General features: G+C 43.4%; 1 protein-coding gene across 1 annotated transcript in view; it reads right to left on the bottom strand.

Annotated features, from left to right (window-relative positions):
• Positions 1 to 23,244, bottom strand: part of DNAH8 (dynein axonemal heavy chain 8) — a 295,615-nt gene that overhangs the window by 37,885 nt on the left and 234,486 nt on the right. Inside the window, exons 78-84 of the mRNA XM_036248715.1 lie at positions 22,255 to 22,373; positions 20,466 to 20,668; positions 11,815 to 11,888; positions 9,724 to 9,876; positions 9,237 to 9,392; positions 3,277 to 3,393; positions 1,320 to 1,421 (exon numbers count right to left, since the gene is read on the bottom strand). Of these exons, the coding sequence (XP_036104608.1) occupies positions 1,320 to 1,421; positions 3,277 to 3,393; positions 9,237 to 9,392; positions 9,724 to 9,876; positions 11,815 to 11,888; positions 20,466 to 20,668; positions 22,255 to 22,373 (924 nt within the window). The remainder of the gene's footprint in view (positions 1 to 1,319; positions 1,422 to 3,276; positions 3,394 to 9,236; positions 9,393 to 9,723; positions 9,877 to 11,814; positions 11,889 to 20,465; positions 20,669 to 22,254; positions 22,374 to 23,244) is intronic.

Here is a 23,244-nt window from a genome sequence, read left to right as displayed (position 1 = left end):
CCTTTATTTGCTCCTGTGAACCTCCGATACAGAGGTGAGTTGATCATGTTCCTTTATGTTAGTGTTCCCACGAGTCCAGGCGCCTTGCCTCTTAGTCTTTTCCCCATTCAGCCCTAATGTCCACTCCCAGTCTCCTTCCCTCTGAGGACATCTATTTAAATGCCCGTGAAGATACATTTATCCTTGTGAAATACACAGGTATTAATGTTTAGCTCTCATTTGATTTCATTAACCTCTGCACTCAACGGTGAAGTTTTTAAGATGCACGATGACATGTGGATCATTTCTTCCAAACGCTGCGTTGATTCCGCAAAGGGCGTCCGCGGCATTGAATTCATCTGTTGCCCGTGAGGAGGCTCCTGGGTTGCCTTCAATGTCCCACACACAATGTCACCATGAACATCTGTACACATGTCCACTTGTGGACGCTTTCTGGAAATATTCTGAGATGTGCCTACTTAATTTCAGTAAATCTTGCCCAATGGCTTTTGGGGAGGTCTCCGTGGGTCTAACCTCCAGCGGCCGGGCTCCTGCGTCCACACACCCTCACCTACACACACCTTGTTCCACTTGCGGCATCAAGAAAACTTATAAAGGGTTGAAAGAAAAGCCAATTTTCTGGGCAACCCAAAGTACCCCCAAAGCTTGTGCTTCTAATTTTGTTGCGGTTTTCATTTTGTGGAGGGGTGGGGGAAACTGAGTAATCATAAAATACTCACATCTCTGATCTTCTCCCACTTAGGTAAATATATATCGCTTCCTCAACATGTAAACATTTGAAGAAGAGTTTGAGTCTGGTGGGCTGTGTCTATTATGCATCCTTGATGTGGCAGGCGGAGGCCTTAACGGCTAAGAACATTCTCTAGAAAGTGTTCAGGGTGATGTGTGTGGATTTTACTGGGCACAGAGGAAAAAAATGAACCCTTCATCAATTTTCTATGGTCTGTCCTAATGGAAAAGATGAGAAGACTCAAAGTGTGGTTCATTTTCCAACCAGATATTTGGGGGCTTGAGATCGCTGCTCGTGGTTTCAGGGGAAGAGGCAGAGAAAGGAGGTGCGGAGTTCTCAGGGCGGAGGGGGCGGGGACAGGCCCTGGGCATGCGCAGATTCTCATACAGCAGATCACAGACCACAGGCGGATTGCTCATTGGTTTGGGATTGGGTTTCATTTTATTTTGTTGGCCGATTCTTTGCCGCAGTTCAGCTCTATAACTTTTCCCCCCTTAAGTTTGGCTTACCTATTACAAATAAAATATTTTTGTTTAAAAGGAAAAATGCAGTAAAATGTGTCCCCATGCCTTTCCCCCGAGGGACTTACTCTAGCAAAGCAGTTAAGTAGACGTTTGTCAAAGTCATCTGTCACTCTGCCTCCGTATTGTACTTCTCCGATCATGTACCGAACTGTACTCCATGACACACCCTGTGTTCACAATTAAAAAAGGGTTATTCATTGTCGATGCAAACAAAAAATTCTAAACACTTCGGGTCTTTCCTAGAGGAAAGGTCTGGAAAGGGAGCACCTGCTAGGCTGCATTTAAAATTCTCAGTATGTTGTATTAATGGTGCTTTTGCTATTACGTGACTGGAACCGCTACGGTTTGCTCACTAAAGACCAATCCGCAACACCGAACACCCGTGAATGCGCTGCTCGCTGATCATTTAAAATAAGGAAAAAAGCCCTATTTTTCACTCTGTGGATATAATTACCTATAATGCTCATTACAGTAACGCCATGCTGTTAGAGAAGAGAGTTGTGTTTAGTGAAGAAAAGAAAAATCAGGTAATCAACACTCTACTATGCTTTCTTAGGAATACAGCTTCTGAATCGGTATGAGAACAACCAGAGGATTATTCAGTCATAAGATTTTTCTACAATAAAATCTTTTGGTTTCTCACTCTGTGAGCTATAACTACATTCTAGTTTTTATTAATTTTCATAGCAATTTTATACAAGCAATACATTTCAGATATTAATAGCTTTTTTTATTTAAAAATCACTTCAGCCCAGCCTGTGTGGCTCAGTGGATTGAGCATCGTCTCTCGTACTGAGAGGTCCTGGTTCGATTCCCGGTCAGGGCATATGCCTGGGTTGTGGGCTTGATCCCCAGAGTAGGGGGCGTGCAGGGGGCAACTGATAGATGTTTCTCTCTTACATCAATGTTTCTATCTCTCTCTCCCTTCCTCTCTCTATTAAAAAAAGTTAATTAAAACATACTTTTTAAAAATCACTTCACTATATCAAGGTAGGAGAAGTATGAATGCTTGAATTTTCTTCACTTTCTCTTGGTTAAAACTTTATTTTTCAGCTTTGTGGCCTTTCTAAGCAACTATTCCAAGAGAACTGTAATTTGTATATACCAAAATGATAAATCATCACAGAATATGAACCCACGTGATATAATTTTTCATCACAATGTCTTAGTCAATGTATTATCCCCTTGTAACGTCAAGGAAAAATGATGGTTTGACTCTGCATTAGCCACCTGCCCAGATAAAAGTTCATCAGGGCTTACGACCACCCCTGGTACAAAGTCTCTACACTGAGCCTGCTGTGCACCGGGCGCTGTGCACTCACCCCTGCTCACTCATTCTGCACAGGGACCATGGCCACTCAACAGGCGAGGACACAGGTCACAGCCCTTCATAACACGGGGTCAGCATTCCTACTTCTGTGACCTTGAGGAAGTCCCCTATTCTCGTTTGTCTATTACCTCATCCCTAAAATGGAGCTAATAGGAATGCCTTCTGTGTCTACCCCACAGAGCAGTGAAAATAAACCTGACCCCTGCCCTTGGGAGCATTCTGAAGACGGTGACGTGCTACCCAAGGACGAGTGACCATTGTTAGGGGTTGCTGCTATTCACATGCGTGAGCTCACCTGTCGGTGAAGAGGCAACTGGACGTGAAAAAGGACTTCCCCACGGGCTGAGAGATAACATTTCATTTCTGAGGAGGCATGAGTGACAGGAAGAAAGAAAAGTGTGATTTGAGGGGTGCGTTCCCTTAAGTGCACTTCGACTCTCGGGTGTGCTCTGAGGAAGGCTGTGGCGTGCGTGTGAAGGGGCCGTGAACACCAGTGTGAGACAGAGCCCCAGTGCGCTCCTCTGGGCACGAGGGAGTGAGTGGAAATAGCCGGGCCGGTGAACAACTCATTGGAATGAGCAGTCCCTCTGCAGGGAGGTGGGGACCTCAGCACATTCTCTGCGAATCTCACTGAAAATGTCTATTGAAACTTGATTAAGGACAGCAATAAAAATAGAAAAAATTTCACTCACTTTTTTAATATCGCATTCATCAAGGTGATTCTGAATAAATTGAACACTGGCTGTAAAGTCAGCAGAATTGAACTCATAGGGAATATTCCATCCCAAGGGACCAAATTTGCGGCGCTCCTTAAAAACACAAAAGAAAAATATTGAGTGAGATGTTAAAATTGTATGCAGCTGATTCCTTTATTATTATTATTATTATTATTAAAATATAAATTAGGTAAAAATTAAGGCATGATATCAAAATAAGTTGACATAAAAGAATACCATTTGATTTGGGACATATAAACTTTCCAAAATATTATTCCATGGCTCAGAGCCAGACGGTTTACAAGAACAAATCTCCAGTCCTGGCTGGTTTGGCTCAGTGGTAGAGCATCAGCCTGCAGACCAAAGAGTCGTGGTTCGATTTTGATCAAGTGCATACCTCGGTTGCGGTTGGACGTGGGGTCATGCAGGAGGCAACCAATCAATGTGTCTCTTTCACATCAATGTTTCTCTCTCTCTCTCTCCTTCACTCTATCTGAAGATAAATGGAAAATCGTATCCTTAGGTGAGGATTTAAAAAAAAGAACATATCTCCAAATATCTGCTGAATTGGAGTCCTTGGGTTTTAAGAAGTCTAGGTTTCCATTGCCAACTCAAAAAACATTTTAAAATGCAGTAGGTACTTGATAAATATCTGTTGAATTAATTATTTATTCTAAATTGGACTCTTGGATATTTCAAATGTTAAATGCAAGGTTTTGAATTTTTATTTTTCAAGATGAACAATAAAAATAGCAAAGTGAAACTCTGCTAGTTTCACTTTGTAATCTTGCAATTTCAGATGTTGAAAACAAAATATTTCTGTTGTAAAACATGACACTTCTGTCTGTCTTAAAACTTCCACATTGCCCTCATTTGTGCTCTTCTGTGAAACACTGGCTAACCGCTTCCCATAGCCAAAGTATGCATAATAACCAACTGCCTTTAAAACCGAGAATCAAATCTAAAATAGTTGCACCTATGTTTGACTTCATTTTTTAAATTTATTGTTCAATTAGACAGAAGACAGAATGAAGACTAATTCTTTCCTTCCAATTATTGCAGCAGCTTAAATTGGCTCGGCGGAATCACTTCCATTTATAAGCTCTGAGCAATTATAATTCAGTTGCTCCTTAAAATGTGGTCTTTGAAAATTGCCCCAAATGCTGAGATCTGCCTCACTTCATGTTACTTACTGTCAATTTTAATTCAAAGCATTCACTTTTTAGGTTGCTTCACTAAAGTCATAGATTGTTTAGCTCATCTTAGGGGAAAAAAGACAAAATCTTGGTGGGTGTCTTTTCTTTCACAAATAAAGTCATTTCACTTTATTTATTTATTTATTTAGTACTCACTGATCTCTAAGTGACAATAAAAAAGAAACTGAATTATCACCTTGGAATGCTATCAGGATAGACTCAAACCACTGGGGCCTAACAACTCATTTGGAAGATCAAAAGCAGGAGACTTTGCTAGAATTTGGAATGCTGAATCATCTCCAATTAGTATTTTTGAAACTATGGGATGAGTTCTACGTGATAAAACAGAAAAATATTAAAATTGATGTATTCTCCAGAAGTTTTAACCTAGTTGAGAAAATAAGACTCAAAAACAAGGAAAGGACAATGTGATAGTGAATATAATTAACTGTCGAAATTTCACAGACGATAAGCAGGAAGGAGACAATCCATCAGTGGGTTCTGGGAATAATGAAACGGAAGACCGAAATAGAAGCCGGTCTCCCGTGAAGAAGGAAGACACTGCTGGGCTTGGCGGAGGCTGGGAGCAGGCAGGCCAGGAGGCAGCCTCAGTTCATTTCCAGGAGGTGGCAGGGAAATGCTCGGCTGCAGCAGAGGGCGACCCCTGGCGAGCAGCTGGAACAGTGCACGCACATGCCAGGTCAGGGATGGGATGTGAGCAGACTTGCATGTCAAGATAAAGACAGAAGGGAGTTATTACCCATTATGAAGTTAGAGAGTGATGACGAATTGAGGAAGATTATTCTACTCACTACATTTAACCAACACAGCCCCCTCTCTTTATTCCAAAGAATATACAAAACACAGAATTACTAGAGAATTACAGAAAACTTGGAATCCTCCTTAGAACACTAAAGAAGAGTTGCTCAACAGAGTCATCATTTTAATGATGTCAAAACTATTTCCAATTTTATGTTAGATTCTGCTCAACCCAGTGTTCCCACCTCCCACAGCCCAGTGCAAAATCCCTTCACAGGGATCTCCCTGGAGCACCACACCCTATTCATTTACTACCTGGAGCTAACGTAAGTTGGAAAATGCAATTCATACTAGACAATGTAAGGGAATTTTTTTTTTTTTTTTGATATTTTGTTCAGATAGAGTGGGAGAGAGAGAGAGAGAAACATCGACGTGAAAGGGACACATCGAGTGGCTGCCACCCGCACAACCCAACAGGGCCGGAGACAAACTGCAACCGAGGCACATGCCCTCAGCGGGAACCGAACCCGGGTCTCTCTGGACCGCAGGCCGACACTCCAACCGCTGAGCCAAACCGGCCAGGGCAGGGAATATTTAACAGGTAAAAATAATGAACAGAGCCCTGGCCGGTTTGGCTCAGTGGTTGGACCCACCGGTGAGTCATGGGTTCAAGTCCAGTCGAGGGCATGTACCTCAATTATGGTTTGTCCTAGCTCTGGTCAGGGTCGCACAGGAGGCAACCAGTCGATGTGTCCCTCTCACATCGATGTTTCTCTCTCCCTCTCTCTCCCTCCCACTCTATCTGAAGATAAATAGAAAAATATCCTCAGGTAAGGATTAAAAAGAAAAAGAAAAAATAATAAAGAACAGAAATTGCCAGAACCACTGGGAAGCACGCAGGGGAAAGTGTGAAAGGTCTCTTTGAAAGTCTGTCTCGTACTGTTGCAGTTATGCTGAGGACAGTTAAACTAGAAGTTTACAATCATGGCTCCCCAAAGCAAGAACTAAATCTAGACTATTACATTTGAAGGGAGTGTCAAGGCTCAAATTTGAGAAAGAAAAAAATGAGGACGAAGGAAAGACTTTTCTGAGTGAGGAACTGCTAACAGTGGAATCCCCTGGCCCCTATGGACCTGGTCGTTTCTATCTAATAGTTGAATTACTTTTAAGAGCCCCGATAAAATTTCCAGGTTCGCGACTGCCGGTGTGGTCCCGAGAGCTCCAGTCAATGACTGCAGCAAACACCTCGCAGAGTTGTAGACGAGCCATTAAAAAGTTCCAAATGTGGTCTCAGGTAGAAATGTCCCCCAAGCCCTGATGTGTGCAAGTCAAGGTGATGTGCAGAAAAATTCCAAGCCATGAAAAAGACATAAAGATGACTAAAGGCTCCTTCCTTTAAGGACAGGGGCTGTTTGGTAGGTATTCTCAGGGAGGTGTTTAAAAGGACTGCGCACCGACCCTACCGCCTCCTCCCAGGGTCTCTGGGGCCTGGGCAATGGCTGAGAACCATTTCTGGAAATGTTCACCACGTCCAATGTGCTGTGCAAACAAAAGGTGGTACATTGAACATCAACAGGGAAAAATCAGAAAACGTTATCCTGACCTTCTGCAGGAGGGTGTTACAAGGAGACTACACATGTAATTGTTGAGTTTCAAAAGACCAAGAAAGCTGACGGGACAAATCCACCCCCCTTCCTTATAGGAGAAGATGGGTGCTCGTCGTGTCCTCTGCACCAGGAAGAGGATCCACACCACACCCCCCAGAGCTGGGGCCAGTGGGTGGCATGGTGCCGTCCGTGACTCAGCACAGAAATTGCATTGGGGCAGGTGGGGTTACTGCGAGGTTCTGCATTCTACTGCACAGTGCGCTCCAGCATAAACCTCTCCCCAGCTCGGAAGCTTCAGATTACGCGACATGAACCAATATCCTGTCCTTTTTTCAATCTCTGCAAAGACAAAGGTATATATGTCATGTTTGCATAAAGCAAGGGATATCCAGGTTAATTTGGAGGAATTAGTTAATTGATTAACAAATCAGGTATTTGGCTATTAGATCCAACACTAGAAAAACAGAAGTCACAATCTATCCAACTCAGACAGACTTTCCCACACTAGTGGCATCTCGAGCTGTGACATTCACAGGAATCACTTGAGCATCTTACCACAAGGCAGAGTCGAGTCAGCAGGGCTAGGGTGGGCCTGAGATTCACCGCTTATGAGCTCCCTGGAGATACCATGCTGCTGGCCCAGGGCCCCAAGTCCCTAAAGAACTCTGAATTTTTCTATCAAGCTAGCTCTATCCTAACCAAGTAAAAGAAAATATTTAGGTAACATCACAGGAAACATTTCTGAAAAAAAAAAAAAAGAAAGAACAGAGGAAAATATGCTTGAATGAGCTACACTCCCTGTATAGTCATAGAACTGGGTAACAGAATTTTAGAAATGGGGCAAATCTGGAAAGATCACTGCTTCTGCCTCTAAAGCACAGATGGGGAGACTGAGCCTCCAGGGGGCCCATGTGACCAGCTGCCCTCACAGAGCTCCTCAGTTTCGCAGCAGTTCTCAAGTCCAGGCCCTGACGCTCAGCGGAGTGCTCTCTCTAGACTGCTGTGGCTGGACTTCAAGAGACATTCCCACCCTCTCCCCCTGGACACGCACTGCTGGTTTCAAGGCCCTGGCAAGCACGTCTGTTCTGTGCTAACCCAGTGCAGGTCGTGTTAAGTGCAGGCACGCTTCAGCCCCACGACTGGACCACAGTCCAGTGTTCTGCTTAGCACCTCAATAATGGCCACTAACAGCACAGGTCCCCACACTGACCACATGGCAAATATCCCAGTCATCTCTCCTTGATAAGCAGTTGAAGAGTTGAATCATCACCTCTAGGAACAGAATCATAAACTGTTATTTGTGAATTGGGAATTAAATAGCAGAATTGAAGCAATGTTTGTATCAGGGCAGCGTGATAAGGTCTAGCAAAGCGAACAACCCCCAGATAAGAATGCAGAAATAGGCTTCGGTGCCATTTACAATCCAAAGGCCACAGTGGGACTTACTGAGAAGAACCACCCACAGAGAGTTTTACTGAGTTTAACTCTCTCAGGGTTGGGTACAGATAAACACCAGCCCTCTCTGTTGGGCAGTGTGGAATCCTGCACAGTGGTAGGGGCAGTGAACCCGAGGGCACATGCGCCCAGTGTGTTCCGGGGGGTCGCCCAATCTCCCTCCACGTTCGGGGCAGTGGGGGGGGGGGCTCTGCACGCCCCGTGCAGCTGCAGCAGGCCCTGGTTGAAGCCTCGGGGAAGGGAAAACACACGGGGATGAAAGCAGCCTCTTCATCTCCTGGTGAAATCAAGGAGCGAACCAAGCACAACTTTCAAATACAGAACAAAACACAAGATTCAAATGTAGAACATCCTGTAGACAAATTGCTGGGCAGCCATAACATTATTAAGTTACTCTTTACGTGCGTGGTAAAAGTAAATAGCAAACAACCGAGGAAAGACAGACACCACTGTGCCTCCTCCCAACAACCCCCCCACCCCACTTGTGAGGAGCAGGGTCAAGTCCTCCTACACCGACCGCCTACGAAGTGAATGCAACCTCTCTGACTCTCGATTTCCTTTTAAAATGGTGATAATCCTACCTTAAAATGTGGTTGTCAGTATTACAGAGGTGGCGCAGGGAGCACTCCTGGCCACCACAGGCCCTTTGGAAACCAAGCTCCACCTAGACAATCTGTTTGCGCACCCCACAGGCTGCACTGCTCTGCTGGGGGCTCAGCAGCTCCAAGGCTGACCTCTACTGGCCAGGGTGGGGGAGGGGTGGGAGGAGCCGGTCAGCACATAAACAAATACATATCTGGCCATTGGGGAAAGTGACTGGAAGGGAAAAGGGCAGCGGGAGGGGCAGAGGGTCCAGGACTTGCCAGAAGGCCACGCGACATCGTTACATCCCCAAGTGTGCGAGCCCCTCCGGAATTACCTGCACGGTGGAGTGTAGAAACGCCACGGTGTACAGCATCGGCTTCCACATGGGCAGATTACTGATGTCCAGGAGGTCTTGGTTAATTCCCGCAAATGTTCTTTTCAAACCTGCGCGTACACCTTGGGGCGGCTCGTTAGTGAATTTGAGAGAAGTCTGTCGTAAAAAGCAAATGGTAATTTTGTTTCTATAATTTACTGTAAGGATAAAACAGACATTACAATACGTCAGACAACAATATGCTTGTGGTACATAAAACGTGACATTGGTCCGAGCTGAGACATGATGAACCGGGAAGCACCAGGTCTCAGCACTGCTCTGTGGAAAGACCCGCTGTGTAATCTTGGCGGTTGTCAGACGAGATCTGGCATCGCCGACGCTGCTGCACGGAGAAGCCCGTGGTGTGTCCACCCTTTGGTAATGCCAACGATGCCACCTTTGTTTGTGTAGCTCTCAAGGAACAGCCACTCATCTCCTAGACACAAACCTGAAGCAAGGTGATCGGAAACCGGTCGTGGGGCTCCGTGGTTATCCACACTCGGAAGGACTCATCGTTGGCTTCGGTGGTGGTCACTGTCTCCAGCAGCTCCTCCATAAATTCTAGGCCAAGGTGACAGTTTTGCAGCAACACCCAGCCACCCTGCATTCCAAAAATGATTTCATATCAGTTTCTTATAACTTTGTTTGGCTATGATGTTAATAAAAAAAAAAAAATGTGCAAACAAATTTGTTTTAAACCTTTGCTTAGGGCATGGGAATGCTCTGTTCTGAGCCTATGTTTTTAAGAAAATTATTATATATCAATACAATAATTTCTTCTGCTACTGATAAAGCTGTTTTCTTGGAGTTAATTGGGCTCAAAATGATTGTATTCTGCCACCCCTGGTTCAGAAGGGAACAGACATGAAAGCCTGCAGTCAGACCTGTATAAGTACAGTGTGTGCACCATCTAATGGTGGGAATGGGGATTTTGGAATTTGTAACAAATTATTCTTTCTACAGTAGATCGGAACTGACTTACCCCCGAACTATAGTTACAAACAGAGGTAAACATTCCCTCACGAAAGCTGGACACACTACATGTGATGACATTTGCTCCCATAAATACCAAAACTCATTCTTTGTCATCACTCTTCCAATAATTCCTAAAAGCACACAACTTATTAAGCACTATCTGAATACTTGATAAAACTAGCTTTAACAATCTAAGCCACATAACCATCCCTGCTGTGTGAGCAAATACTCTATTAACCAGACAACATTTTGCTACCCTTATATAATAAAATCAGATTAAATACAGTTACAAAACATTGAGCACAGTACACTTAGGGTAAGGTTTGCATGTCATGCTTTCTAATGTAAGAGAGAAGACAACGCGGACTGGTTGAAACAGCAAAGGGGACGTGGTGGTCTAGATGACGGGGTGTCCAGGGGAAGACGGGTTTCACAGTCAGTTGTGTCATCATGGGCCAGGTTCCTTCCTGGTCCTCAACTCTGCATTCTACAGTGTCGGCTTTATCCGAAATCTGGTGTCCCTCAAGAGGCAATGTGGCTACACCTCATCATGGTCCCCCCTTCCAATAATGCCATTATTATCAGTACTTATCCCTCCTTGAGCGAGAAAACATAAAAGTTATGAAAGCTAGTATTCCAAAGGGTAATGCGAATGAGGTATCTTAAAAGTTTCTCACTTGTGAAAACTAAAGAAATTAAGGCCCAAAGTTCAACTGTCAAGTCACTGAGTGGAGTGAGTCATTTGATCTGAGTAAAAATAATTATATATAATTGCTTTGATCTATAAATTAAATACACTATATTGTTGAATTTGATTAAGTGATAAAAATTAAGGCTTAGAGCACTTGAGAATTAATGACCAGGTTGCAAATTTGATGATCCAAGCAGAGTTCTAGCCCATTAACACTCTCTAGTTATTAATTCCCAGGGAAAACTGCACCAAAGTTGCTATGAACATTATGAGATAAAAAGCTTAAAAATAAACCAAGATCTTATTTTATTTTCATAAATGGCGCAATTTCTTATTATGGCTGAAATTGCTATCTACCAGGCACTTCTAGAAAATTAATGTCCTGTGTATTTATTAGGCGTGACGAAAAACATTTTTCAGCATTCCATCCAGATTGCAATTTTCAATAAAAACCATTATGAATATTTAAACATAACATCCTCAAATATTTATTATTTGCCTGAAACTACCCGTTAATGAAAAATGAAAATCTGATTTTAGCCAAAAATTGAAATTTAACTGTCTCAATCTGTTCCTTCCTGAGCACTATCTGTTAATATTGATCATGAAATTCTAAGACTGCTAAGAACTACATCCTTAGGAACCTGAGTGAGCATATACTATAAGCTTTTTGTGGGGATGTCAGAAGCAAACTAGCTGGAGGCTTAACTTTCGCAGGTAATTGCGGGCTGACTGTCTTTACATACACAGAAGCAGAGAGAACACCAGCCTCACAGGCAGAATGCTTCCCGCCACGGTGGTGGTCCTAGGCAGGCCCTCCGGCCGGAGGACAGCAACGGTGTTGCATGAGAAGCGCTTGCCGCTGCCACGTACCTGCTGCATGGACATCTGAATCAGCTTCCGGGCGTGCACTTCTTGCCCCTGCCCCATTGAGATAGTTCTGCATTCTGGAACACAGAAGAAGGCTCACTGTGCTAAAGCATACAATTTATAGCAGGGTTGGGTCAGAAAAGTTAATATCCAAATAGGCATAGCCTCCCTCCCTCCAAGATGGAGCCCCGACTATGCAAACAGATCTGGCCTTGGGTCATGCAGATGAGAGAAAGGAGCAGGGCAGGAAGTGGAGGGACCACCAGGAAAGTCAGGGCAGAGAGAGACCGAAGGCGAAGGCGGGAGCCTGGGCTTTCGGTGTCCTGGGGTCTTTGGAGATAAGAAAAGTGTGAGAGGCGCGGCAACGACAGCACAGACACTCAGACCGGGAGGAGGATTTCAAATTCTGCTCCATGTTTTGGTGAGAAACCTCCTTAGTGTTTTTACAGATGCTCCAGGAAAGATTCAATCATTTTCCCATTCTTCTAGGGTGCCAGGTTTGCAGTGTTCTCTGTTTGTTTTGTTTTTGTTGACACGTTTGTCCGTTTTCTGCGATGGGACTTGAGGTAGCTCCGGCCTCCGAGAGCTGCATTCAGGGGTAGCTGCTCCCCAGATTAAATCACCACCTTGGAAGTGAGCATGAAGAGAAAGCGGAGACCGCTCGGGACCGGAACTGTGTTTTCAGTTCAGGGGAGAATACACTAAGGCTCCTGAGTACATTTGACGTCCCAGGCAGAAAACCACATCTGTGTCCTGCCATTTGAATTGAAGAAGTCTGTGAGTCATGCTTGTGGAGCTCAGACTGGAAATGAACTTTGAAGCACGCCTGTGTGGAGCGTTACTCTGGCTGCGGGGCGTGATCTCAGCGCGGGAAAGGCGGCCAGTGGAGACACCGTGGGAAGAGCCGGAGTCCTCAGCAACATGGGCTGCCGTGGCTGGGCCAGCGTGAGGCTGGCGTGGGAACTGCTCCTAGCAGCTACAAGGGGCTGGAGGGACTCACGGGGTGGGGAGGGAGCCGAGAAGACCTCTGCAGGATACCCCATTAAGGGGTGCCGTGTGGTCAAGGCCGGAGATCCCGTTAGGATCTGCAGGGTGCAGCACTGGGGATCATCCACAGACTCGGGGCCACAGGAGGACACTGCCGTGGGCGCCTGAGAGAGGATGGGCGAGAGCTGCTTGGAGAATCAGAAACTGCTCTCGGCCAAGGGTTACTGAGCAGAGCTGATTCCCACCCACAGGCCCCACAGTCTCTCCTGCTCAAATGGAACCAGGCTCTGCTCCCAGGGGCATCTGGGAAGAACCCACATGACCTACAAAAGGAGAAGAAAGGGGAGGTGGGACCTGAGTGGGAAGAGCCCCTGGATGGTGCAAAGATATACGGAGCACTTCTTAGGTTGGCAGAGCGCACAGATGCTCGGTGGGTCCACGGGGGCGGGCAGATGTGGACAAAAAGTATTAACACGTGAGTGTGCGCCACAGTCTAGCTCCTCTCCCCGCACCTCTTCTGAAATACACCTTCTGAAATGAACTGGATTTTGTTCAGGTGGCCTGAGTTTCTTATATTGATCCGGGAGACGGGTGGAGGGGAGACAGAGGCAGAATCTGACCACTACTCGACATCTCCTCTTTTATCCCCCTGGTCCCAGTGGCCATCACCTGCTGCCTGGATTTTTGCAACAGCCTCCTAACTGGGGGCCTCACCCCCACTCTCGTCCCCTACCGGCTTCTCTTCCCGCTGCAGACAGAGAGATTCTGTCAAGCCCTGCTCTCCTGATGATGTTCATCCTCCGCTCCCAACCATCTGATGGCTTCCCATTTCCTCCAGGACAACATCCAAAACCCAGTGCAAAGTTCTTACCTTCAGCCTCTAAGGTCCTACACGATCAGCCCCCACTGCGGCCACACTGCGCACACACACACACACACACACACACACACACACCCTTTACTTATCTCACCACAGACCCACACTCCAGCCTCACTGCTGTTCCCTCTGCCGGAACGTGTTTCCTTGTCAGAGGCACTGACTCGCTGCCTGCGCACCCCAGTCTTCCTCACCCTCTCCGTGAGGCCTCCCCGATCATCTGTGTAAAAAAGCACCCCCACCCCATCGCTCTGCCCCGCCCCTGCTTCTGTCTCAGTATGTTATGTACGTTGCTGATTACACGCTCACAGCTGGTCCCCCACCCTGGAACGTCAGCCCCACGAGAGAAGGGACTTCGATCTGGAGTCCTACCCAGCACTTGGTGTACGGCACTCGGGAGGTGCTCAATAACTACTTTCTCAAACTTTTTAAATTGATGTATAATTCACATATCATATTAAAAAGACCATCTGAATTATGTTTTTTAGTTTATTCATGAAGTTGTAGAGCCAGCGCTATGATCTAATCTCAGAACATTTTCATCAGCCTGAAAAGAAACCTCCTGCTCATTAACAGTCTCTCCTCCTCGCCCCCTCGGACCAGCACTCACTGGAAAACAAGAGAACAGACAAACCTGAAGTATCTTCTTCGAGAAGATCAACCAAACTGACACCATGGGGGGATCCTCAGAGAGGGGGCTGCAGGGCCTCCCTGGAGGAGGTGTTGCTGCAGGTGACATGGCAGAGTTACTCTCTGGAGGCCTGAGGTTTGGTTTTATTTTTTATTTTTTGGTTGTTTGCATTTGAGAGACTTTAGTAAGATTTTAACTGTTTTTCTATTTCTTTCCAAAATTAGGCTTGTATGTCTTTCACTTGTCCTCTTTCTTTTAAAAAAAACAACAACATGTTGTTTCTTTCTTTTCTTTTCTTTTTTTTTTTTTTTTTTTTGGTACACGCCCCAAGCGGGAACCGAACCCAGGACTCTCTGATCCACAGGCCGAAGCTCCAACTCCTAAGCCAAACTGGCCAGGGCTGGTATTTCTTATTAAGCAATATCTGTTCATAGTGAGAACCTTGGAAAATATAGGAGAGTATAAAGAAAAAAATAAAAATCACCAATGTCCCACCCTAGAGACCTTCATTCTAGTCTTTTTTTTTTAACTATGCACAATCCACAATCCCTTACCCTCATTTCAAAATTCAAAACACTCTAAAAATTGAAAGTTACCCTATGAAATTATTTTAATGGCAAAAGCAGACCCGAGTGGACATTAGGCTATTTATAGTCTTTACTTATCACTATCTTTATAAATATTAACACTCTTATCTGTAGGGTATTATATAATATATGGAATATTACCTGTCTAAAAGCTAGAAAATTCTGATCTGTGAAACATATCTGGCCCCAAAGATTTTGAATATGGAACTGTACACCAATCTATATTTAAAATTGTATATATGTGTGTATTACATATACACGTACCACACATTACATATACAAATAAAATAACACACATGTTATTTTATGTCTCTACCTCTCAGCAGTTTTTAGTGGCGACGCAGCGTTCCATTATGGATCATTCAGCCACGACCCTTTTTTTTTTTTAAGTATATTTTTTAAAGGTATATATTTTTAAGTATATTTAAGACATTTCCAATTTTTCAATATTATATATAGCACTAGATTAAACATCTTGCACATAAATCTTGATGTGTATTTCTCAGTCTGTTCTTAGGGAAATTCTTACGTGAGGAATATCTGGGACAAAGCATAGGAACGATTTTAGAGAGGATTCGTGACATGTATAAAGGACGGCAGTGTCCCCAGCGATGCCGTAATTCCTGACCCATGCTCTTGGTTGTGCTTTCTCTGTGGTGCTGCTGACACACAGAAGTCCACAGCTTCATCCATATCGTCCAACGTGTCCTTCTGGGTTGGGACCCTGGTATTATGGTCCAGGAAGCCTCAGCCGCCGCAACACTATGTAACTATTCAATATCTTATTTTTATTCTTTTATAGCTTAATTTAAACCATTTAAAACCTTAATCAACGTAGAATTTTTCTTTGGGGCTTAATGTGAAGTAAAAGTCTTACTTTTTTTCTAAAGGTAACCTGCTACCCCAACACTATTTATTGAATTCATTTTCCTCCACTGATTTGAAATGTGAATCACATCATAGACTAAGCTTTATATATACTAGAGTCTAATTTGGGGCCTTTTATTTTGCTTCATTAAACTGTTTATCTACTCTGAGCCATCTCTGCACTGATTAAATTATCTCAAGTTGATAAGGTTTTAAAATTCTGGTGGTATTCATTCCCCAATATTCTTTTTCCTTTTCAAGCTTCCTTGGCTATTCTTGTCCATTTATTGTTCTAGATGATCTAAGATTCCTCTCCTCTCCCATTAGAAGAAAATACTGTTGGAATTTCAATTAGATTTGCGTTCAATTTATAGATTAATTTAGAGACTATTGACATCTTTATAATATTGAATCTTTACATGGGGGATGTTTTTTAACTCTCCATTATTTTATCCAACTTCCATGTCTCTAAGAAAGTTTTATAGTTTTCTTCTAATGGGTATTTTAAAATTATTTCTCAGTTTTACTTTAATTGCTATAGGGAATGAGGTTTTTACATGTTATTTTACAAGATGCTCTATTGATTTTTAATATATTTATTTTGTGACCAGCTACCTTACTGAACTATCCTGTTAAGTCTAATAGTTTTTCAGCTGATTCATTTGTTTCTTAGACAATTACACTGTCTGAGAATAGCGACAATTTTTGCCCCTACTTTCTTGTAGTTATACCTTTTATTTGTTATTCTTGCAATACGTTAGTTATAACAATAATAGTGGTGATAGCAGACATCTTCATCCTCTTCCTGACTCGAATGGCATGTCGCTAGTCATCCGTCAACAAGTATGATGTTGATGTTTGAAGTTCCTATTCATTATCACATTAACAAAATATTCTTCTATTTCTATTTGGGGGGGGGGGTTACATGCCCCTAGTAGGAATCAAACCCAGGACTCTCTGGTCCACAGGCTGACACTCCAACCACTGAGCCAAAACAAATATTAAATTTTTATAAAGTGCCTTATTTTCTTTTTTAACGTCTATCAAGGTAATAATATGTTAGCTTCTGGGAAAGTCTTTCACTTACTGTTGTGGTAAGATTTGTTTTAATCATATCTTTCTTATTTCAACTCTGCATGTCTACTTGGTTTGGCACATGATTATTATTTTTGCATTTTTTTTCAATGTTACACAATCCTTCTTGCTCACATTTTAGTTACGATCCTTTTATTTCTACTGTAAGTTGATCAATCTGTGGTTTTCTCTCTTGCTGTCTTGGTCTGTGTTTTATATCAGGATAATGCTGTTGTCTTAGAAGAAAGAGGGAAACGCAGCCTCTCTGTCTGTGCTCTGGAGCAGCGCACAGCGCGTGGAAGTTACAGGACCCCCAGACTAACCACCCACACCCCGAGCCTGTGCTGAGGCAGTCACTTCAAACCTCTCTGTCTGTGCTCTGGGGCAGCACACAGCGCGTGGAAGTACAGGACCCCCAGACTAACCACCCACACCCCGAGCCTCTGCTGAGGCAGTCACTTCAAACCTCTCTGTCTGTGCTCTGGAGCAGCACACAGCGCGTGGAAGTACAGGACCCCCAGACTAACCACCCACACCCCGAGCCTCTGCTGAGGCAGTCACTTCAAAACCTCTCCTTGTCCTCATCTTGATCGTTAGTCTATTCAGGTTTTTCTACCTTTTGTGACAAAAATCTGTACATTTGTATTGTTCTGCAAATCTGTCCATTTTAATGAGATTTTTAATGTTTATTATCATAATTACATATCATTCCCTTGTTAATTTTTTTATCTGAATACGTTGTTATACCTTTTTCCATTCATTCTTTTGCATATTTATGAGTCTGCGTTTTATTAGTGTGCTCTCTTTATTTGCATTTGGATTCTATTTTCAAGCCTGCCCTTGCTCTGGGGCCCGGCTCTCCCTCCCCCGGGCTCCCAGCAGAGCTCTCGGGCTCACCCATGCAGCCCACCCCTTGCGAAGGCCCCCAGTGCTTCTGTGCAGAACCCTCTGCCCCGAACCTCTCACTACAGAGCTTGGCAGGCAGCAGACAGTATCCACTGTGCGTTTTCCTCCTCCTCCTTTCCTACAGAAACTCATTTGACTTGGTCCCATGCTTCACACTGCTCTCAGACGACAGGTTAATTCGTCCAGTTAAGGCAGCGAGAGGGAAGGAAAGGGGGAGATCACTGAAGTGGGGTTCCCATTGATCCCGAATCAGACCCGCCACCAACTAGCTCTCTGGCCCATCCCCAGACTTGAGCTTTCCAGCTATAAAATAAGGTAGTTGGATTTCAAAATTTCCAGAATCCGATTTACCCTGAGCATTTTATGATTACCTTTTATCCAGTTATCCTAATGAAATATTTCTAGTTGAGACTAGATTAATATGTTATTCTGTCTATATAACAGTTCTATTTTCACAGTTATTTTGGGGATTTTTAATCCAAAACAGTGAGCAGCATGTGACTACCTAACATTCCTAGAAATGATTTAGTGAATAATTCTCTATATTTCATTGTATCCTTCAGTCACAATCAAATCGACTTTGTTTTAGTCTTCTGACAAAGCAACCAAGAGAAGCTTGAACAATTGTTGGAAAAACAAAGTAGGAGCAAGAAATGGAAATCACCAAATTGCTAAGCAAAGCAAAGCAGTATGACAATAACACTAAGGGTGATAGCATAATTCTGGCTTTATATATTTATTTAATGTCTTACTTAAAAGTTCTCCCAAAGAAGATCTTAAATTTATTACTTCTAATTTTAAACCCTTGTCCTAGACAGCAGCATTATTAATATTTGAAATGGTAACTCTAGTGGAACATGCTATTCTTCTAGGAATAGTATCCTCTTCTAAGAAATGGCCCCTACTTTAGATCCCTATATGCTATTCCTGCTATGAATCCATCCCCACAGCAACAATGCATTGATTGGCCTAGAAGGAAGCATGTGACCTAAGCAGAACCAATGAATTTCTTTCCTGGCTATTTGGACTTGGGACTAAGAGAGTGAGGGGAGTTTCCCAGGGAGTTGCTGGCTGAAATGACTAAACATGTAAGCCCATGAGCCACCAGAGGCCATGAGTTCTGTCACATGGAGATTGGTTGTGGCAAGAGATAAAGAAATCTATATGCAGAGAGAAGTGGAGCATAGAAGTAGCTGGACAAAATCCCATGGAGGACTAGATCTGAGAAAGATTTAAAATCTACAAGGCTGAGAGAGAGGCACCCCTCTTAGACCAGTGCAGATGACTGGCATGATGCAGTAAATGTCAGAGCAAAGCAGCCCATTTTAAAGGTGGTTAATGAGACTTAACTATGAGCGATTGCTAAAAGAACCGTTTAGACATGGATCCATGTAGAACATAGGATTGTGAGATGACAATGAACAGAGCAAAGTCCAGATGAGAAAAGTGGGCGTGGACGTGGCCCATGCTACCATAGGCTAGTGGTTCACAGTAGCTTCTTAGTGCAGAGGGACACATGGTGACTCCTCGGAGATGACTGAATTGATTTTGTGGGATTTTTTGTGTGTGTTTTTTTTTTTAATTTGTTTTCCTTTATTGACTTTTAGAGAGAGAGGAAGTGAGAGGGAGAGAGAGATAGAAACATCGATGAGAGAGAACATCGACTGGCCTCATCCTGCATGCCCCCACTGGGGACCGGGCACCACCACCTGGGCATGTGCCTTGACCGGGAATCAAACCGGCGACCTCTTGGTGCCTGGGTCGATGCTCAACCACTGAGCCACACCAGCCGGACTGAATTGATTTTGTATCATGTTTGTATTAACTATATAATAAGCTCAATTTAAGTTTTATTTCATAGGGCAGGCTTAGTGATTCATAATCAATCCAACAACATTCAGATTTTCAGAGGAGAAAGGACCAATAACCACCTTCTGTCGGAGAATGGTGGAACCGTATCAATATGGGCTCTGCGTTATGCCGGCCCCTGTCCTTTAGTTCTGCTGACTCAGTCACTGCTCTCACAACTTATGTGTTTATAACTTCTCGCTCTATCCCCTCCCCCTGGAATAATTTTCCATCCATTTCCCGCCATCCCCACTTCATAAAATTTGATCTATTTTTTTAGAGCCTGCTCAAAATATCACCAATGTGATCCCTGTGCCCCATGCAGTCTAAGTACCTCTGGATCTTATAATAGTAACTGTTACAATTGCTGTCCCAGGTCTTCAACTGAGTGTTTCCATGTCTGTCTTCCCTAGCTATGTTGTCTACATTTCTGTACTCCCTGAACCTATCACACTGCCTGAACTAAACGGTTACTGAATGAAAGCATGAGTAAATGAATCCCCCATTACGTTGCATTTACAATGGTTATAGTTTCTTTAAATTTGTGACAAAATACACTTTGTTGTAATTCTATTTGGGCACTTCAATAAAATTTGCTCTTGTAAGTTCATTATTGCTAATCTACTATCTATGTAGTAGGGTCATTTGTTTACAACTTTTTTTTAAAAGTATATGATAGATGAGTTTGTTCCTCTCTGCACAAAGTTATCTCTCTCCCAGCCTCCCTCTAGGAAATCTGAAAAGGGAGGAAAGAGTTTACTATTTTTTCTAACTCAGTTTTATGGATATATATCTAATCAGTTATAAAGTTATGAAAGGCACAATTTGAGGCAAAAATGTGGAGATTTTGCTACATTTCACAGATTGCTGATCATACCCAGCTTCAGTTTCTTGGCCAGAGCGTCGATTTGAATTGTGGGATCGGATCCCATGGACAGGAAACATATAAGAGGTGTGTGTGAATCACTTTCTTCCCAAGTTTTCTCCAGATTTAAGATAACTGGTTCTGTGTACTTCTCCTCCAAAGAATCTGCAATATACTTTCTTGCTTGAAAAACAGTACGGTCTGGGCACCAAGACCTAGAAATGAATACAAGTTAGAGAAAAAATTTTAGTCAGTTCATTTTTATTATACATAATTCCAAGCATGTAAAGATCATATTTAATTAGCAAAGGACAAAAAGCTAATTCTCCATTATGGGGATGTGTGCGAGAGGGACGGGCCAGGTCTTCCACCCCGAGATGAGTGCAAACTGCATCGCGTGGTTTTGGTGTGAGGCGCTGGCCAGGAGGGCAGAGCCGGTTACAACACAGCGTTATCAGTCTGGAAGGGAACTGGGAGGTCAGCTGATCCGTGTGCCATTTTATGAAGAAACAGCAACTACTCTGAAATTTTAATTGTTGGATTGATAATCCCTGGTAACTGAGGCTATGAGCTTCAGGTAGCAATTCCTCATTCCAATCAGACCCAGGAGCACAGTTATCCCTTGGCAGCTATTTATCAAGTGTCTACTATGCATTGGGCCCCGCTCCCGCAGGAGCGAGGTGGCCTGATGCCCACCAGGAGCTCTGCCGGCTTCAGGGGAGGAGTGACCGGTCAACAGAGTCAGAAGTAGCTTGCTCAGCAAGCACTTATTTATTACCAGGTATTGCCTCCATTGTCGTAGGTTCTAAACACAACGACCCATTAACTCATATCATTTGATATCTGATATTTTAAATCACAAATTCTGGAGATTCATTTGACGAAGATTCTGTTTTAAAATAGTGGAGAAAAGATAGACCCATCTATTCCAATAAAAACAAGTAGCTCTTTCAGACTCTAGATCTCAAGGTCTCCACTGCTGACTGCTGGGATCGCTCACAAACAGTGACAACGCCCAGGAAACAACTTTTTGTAAGAACTGCAAGTTCAGGTGGGGATATAACACTGGGGAAGACGAAACCACTCCAAAATTATCCAACATGTTTTGGCTAATCTTCTGGTGGTTTCATCTGCCCCAAACTCCACCCTTCCTTCCTTACCCACCAATCTAATCAAACTCTCTCTCCTCTCTCTCTCTCTCTCTCTCTCTCTCTCTCTCTCTCTCTCTCTCTCTCTCACACACACACACACACACACAGAGATATTCTAACATGCAAGCCTTCTTTGAGCTGCTGGATACTGAGAAAACGTGAAAAGTGAGAAGAAGAAGAAGAAGAAGAAAAATAATGTTCTCTCTTTACATCAATTTTAAACTTCTGCTCTATGTTAATAATCAAGCCTGCATTATACATTTCAACAGTGCATATTTACGGGTTTGAAAGATGAAATTGAATTTCAGCTTATAAACTAATTGCTTTGTAACTTTGTGAGTTCTATTTTTTAAAGAAGTAAATTCAACAATAAATAATGAATAAAGTGAATAGCAAAAGCCTATTTTTCATGTTTTTTGCTAAAAGCACTATCATTAATACATTGTCAAAGCACACCATTCCCTGCCACCACCACCATTTTATTTGCTTGTCAAGGAACTGAAGAATTGCCGTCCCAAACTGCAATTTGAAAGCACGTGCATTTCTTATAATAATTACTGGGACGCAGTGAAGTACACTCACTGAGGTAAGTTCCATAATTTGGCAATACGACGAGCGATGCTTCCAGCCGTGATGATACCTACTCTCACCTGATAAGTAGAAGTTTGTGGCAGGTATCCAGTGAATCATTATATCCATCAGGGATCATTTCTTCCTCCGGAGCATCTTTGTCGAACCAGCTTTTCCATCCCTTCTCATTACGAGATATCTAAAATAAACAAGCCAGCTAGTTAGCAAGCCACAGGAATACATGTAGTTGAATAACGTATCCGAGGGGATTCTGAATAACCTTAGAGGGTCATTCTTCCAGGCACATCATTTTTCAAATATAACCACGCATTTACATTTTTCTTCCAAATCAATCACTCAAATAACATGGATATAACTATTCCCTTTCAGGTTTTCCATTGCTTTTCTACATTATGCACAATGATTAGGACCATGCAGCAATTACACTAAATGATTGGGCAGGAAAAAAACATACACTAGGGTTTCTCAGCCTCAGCCCTATTGACATTTGGGGCCAGATTATTTTTTGTTCAGGGGCCAGATTATTTCTATTTTTCTGTGCATTGTGGGATGTTTTGCAGCATTCCTGGTCTCCACCCACTGGATACCAGTAACACCCCTCCCCCAATTTGTGACAATCAAATGTCTCCAGACACTGTAAATGCTCTCTGGGTGGGTGGGTGGGGCACACAGTTACCCTTGGTTGAGAACCCATGATAGAGATCATTCTGATAGGCAAACCTCAAAATGTTAACCTCTACTTAAAATACTGACAGATGGCAAAATAAAAACTTCCATTTTCCTAGTGACCTCCCACCTCAAGACCCTAAAACCAAGAGGGGAAGAAGACTTTCCAAGTGCTGGTCTCAAACACCTGTTCTTTCAGAAGCATGGAGAGAACTGCAGGGTTTCAGACACATTACAAGGTGAAGCCCAAGTACTGTAAACCAATGACCAAAACAACGTCGGTGAGCCTGACGCTGCTCCCCGGCCACAGTCGGGCTGGATTACTTAGACTGTTTGCAAGCACGTGTAAAAGGCAGTGGTCAGCGCTGATGGCCAACAGCAAA

Source organism: Molossus molossus, unplaced genomic scaffold (genome assembly GCF_014108415.1).
Source record: "Molossus molossus isolate mMolMol1 unplaced genomic scaffold, mMolMol1.p scaffold_m16_p_8, whole genome shotgun sequence".
Classification (NCBI taxonomy): Eukaryota; Metazoa; Chordata; class Mammalia; order Chiroptera; family Molossidae; genus Molossus; species Molossus molossus.
Note: the sequence above shows the minus strand (reverse complement) of the source record. Positions and strands in the feature narration are given on the sequence as shown.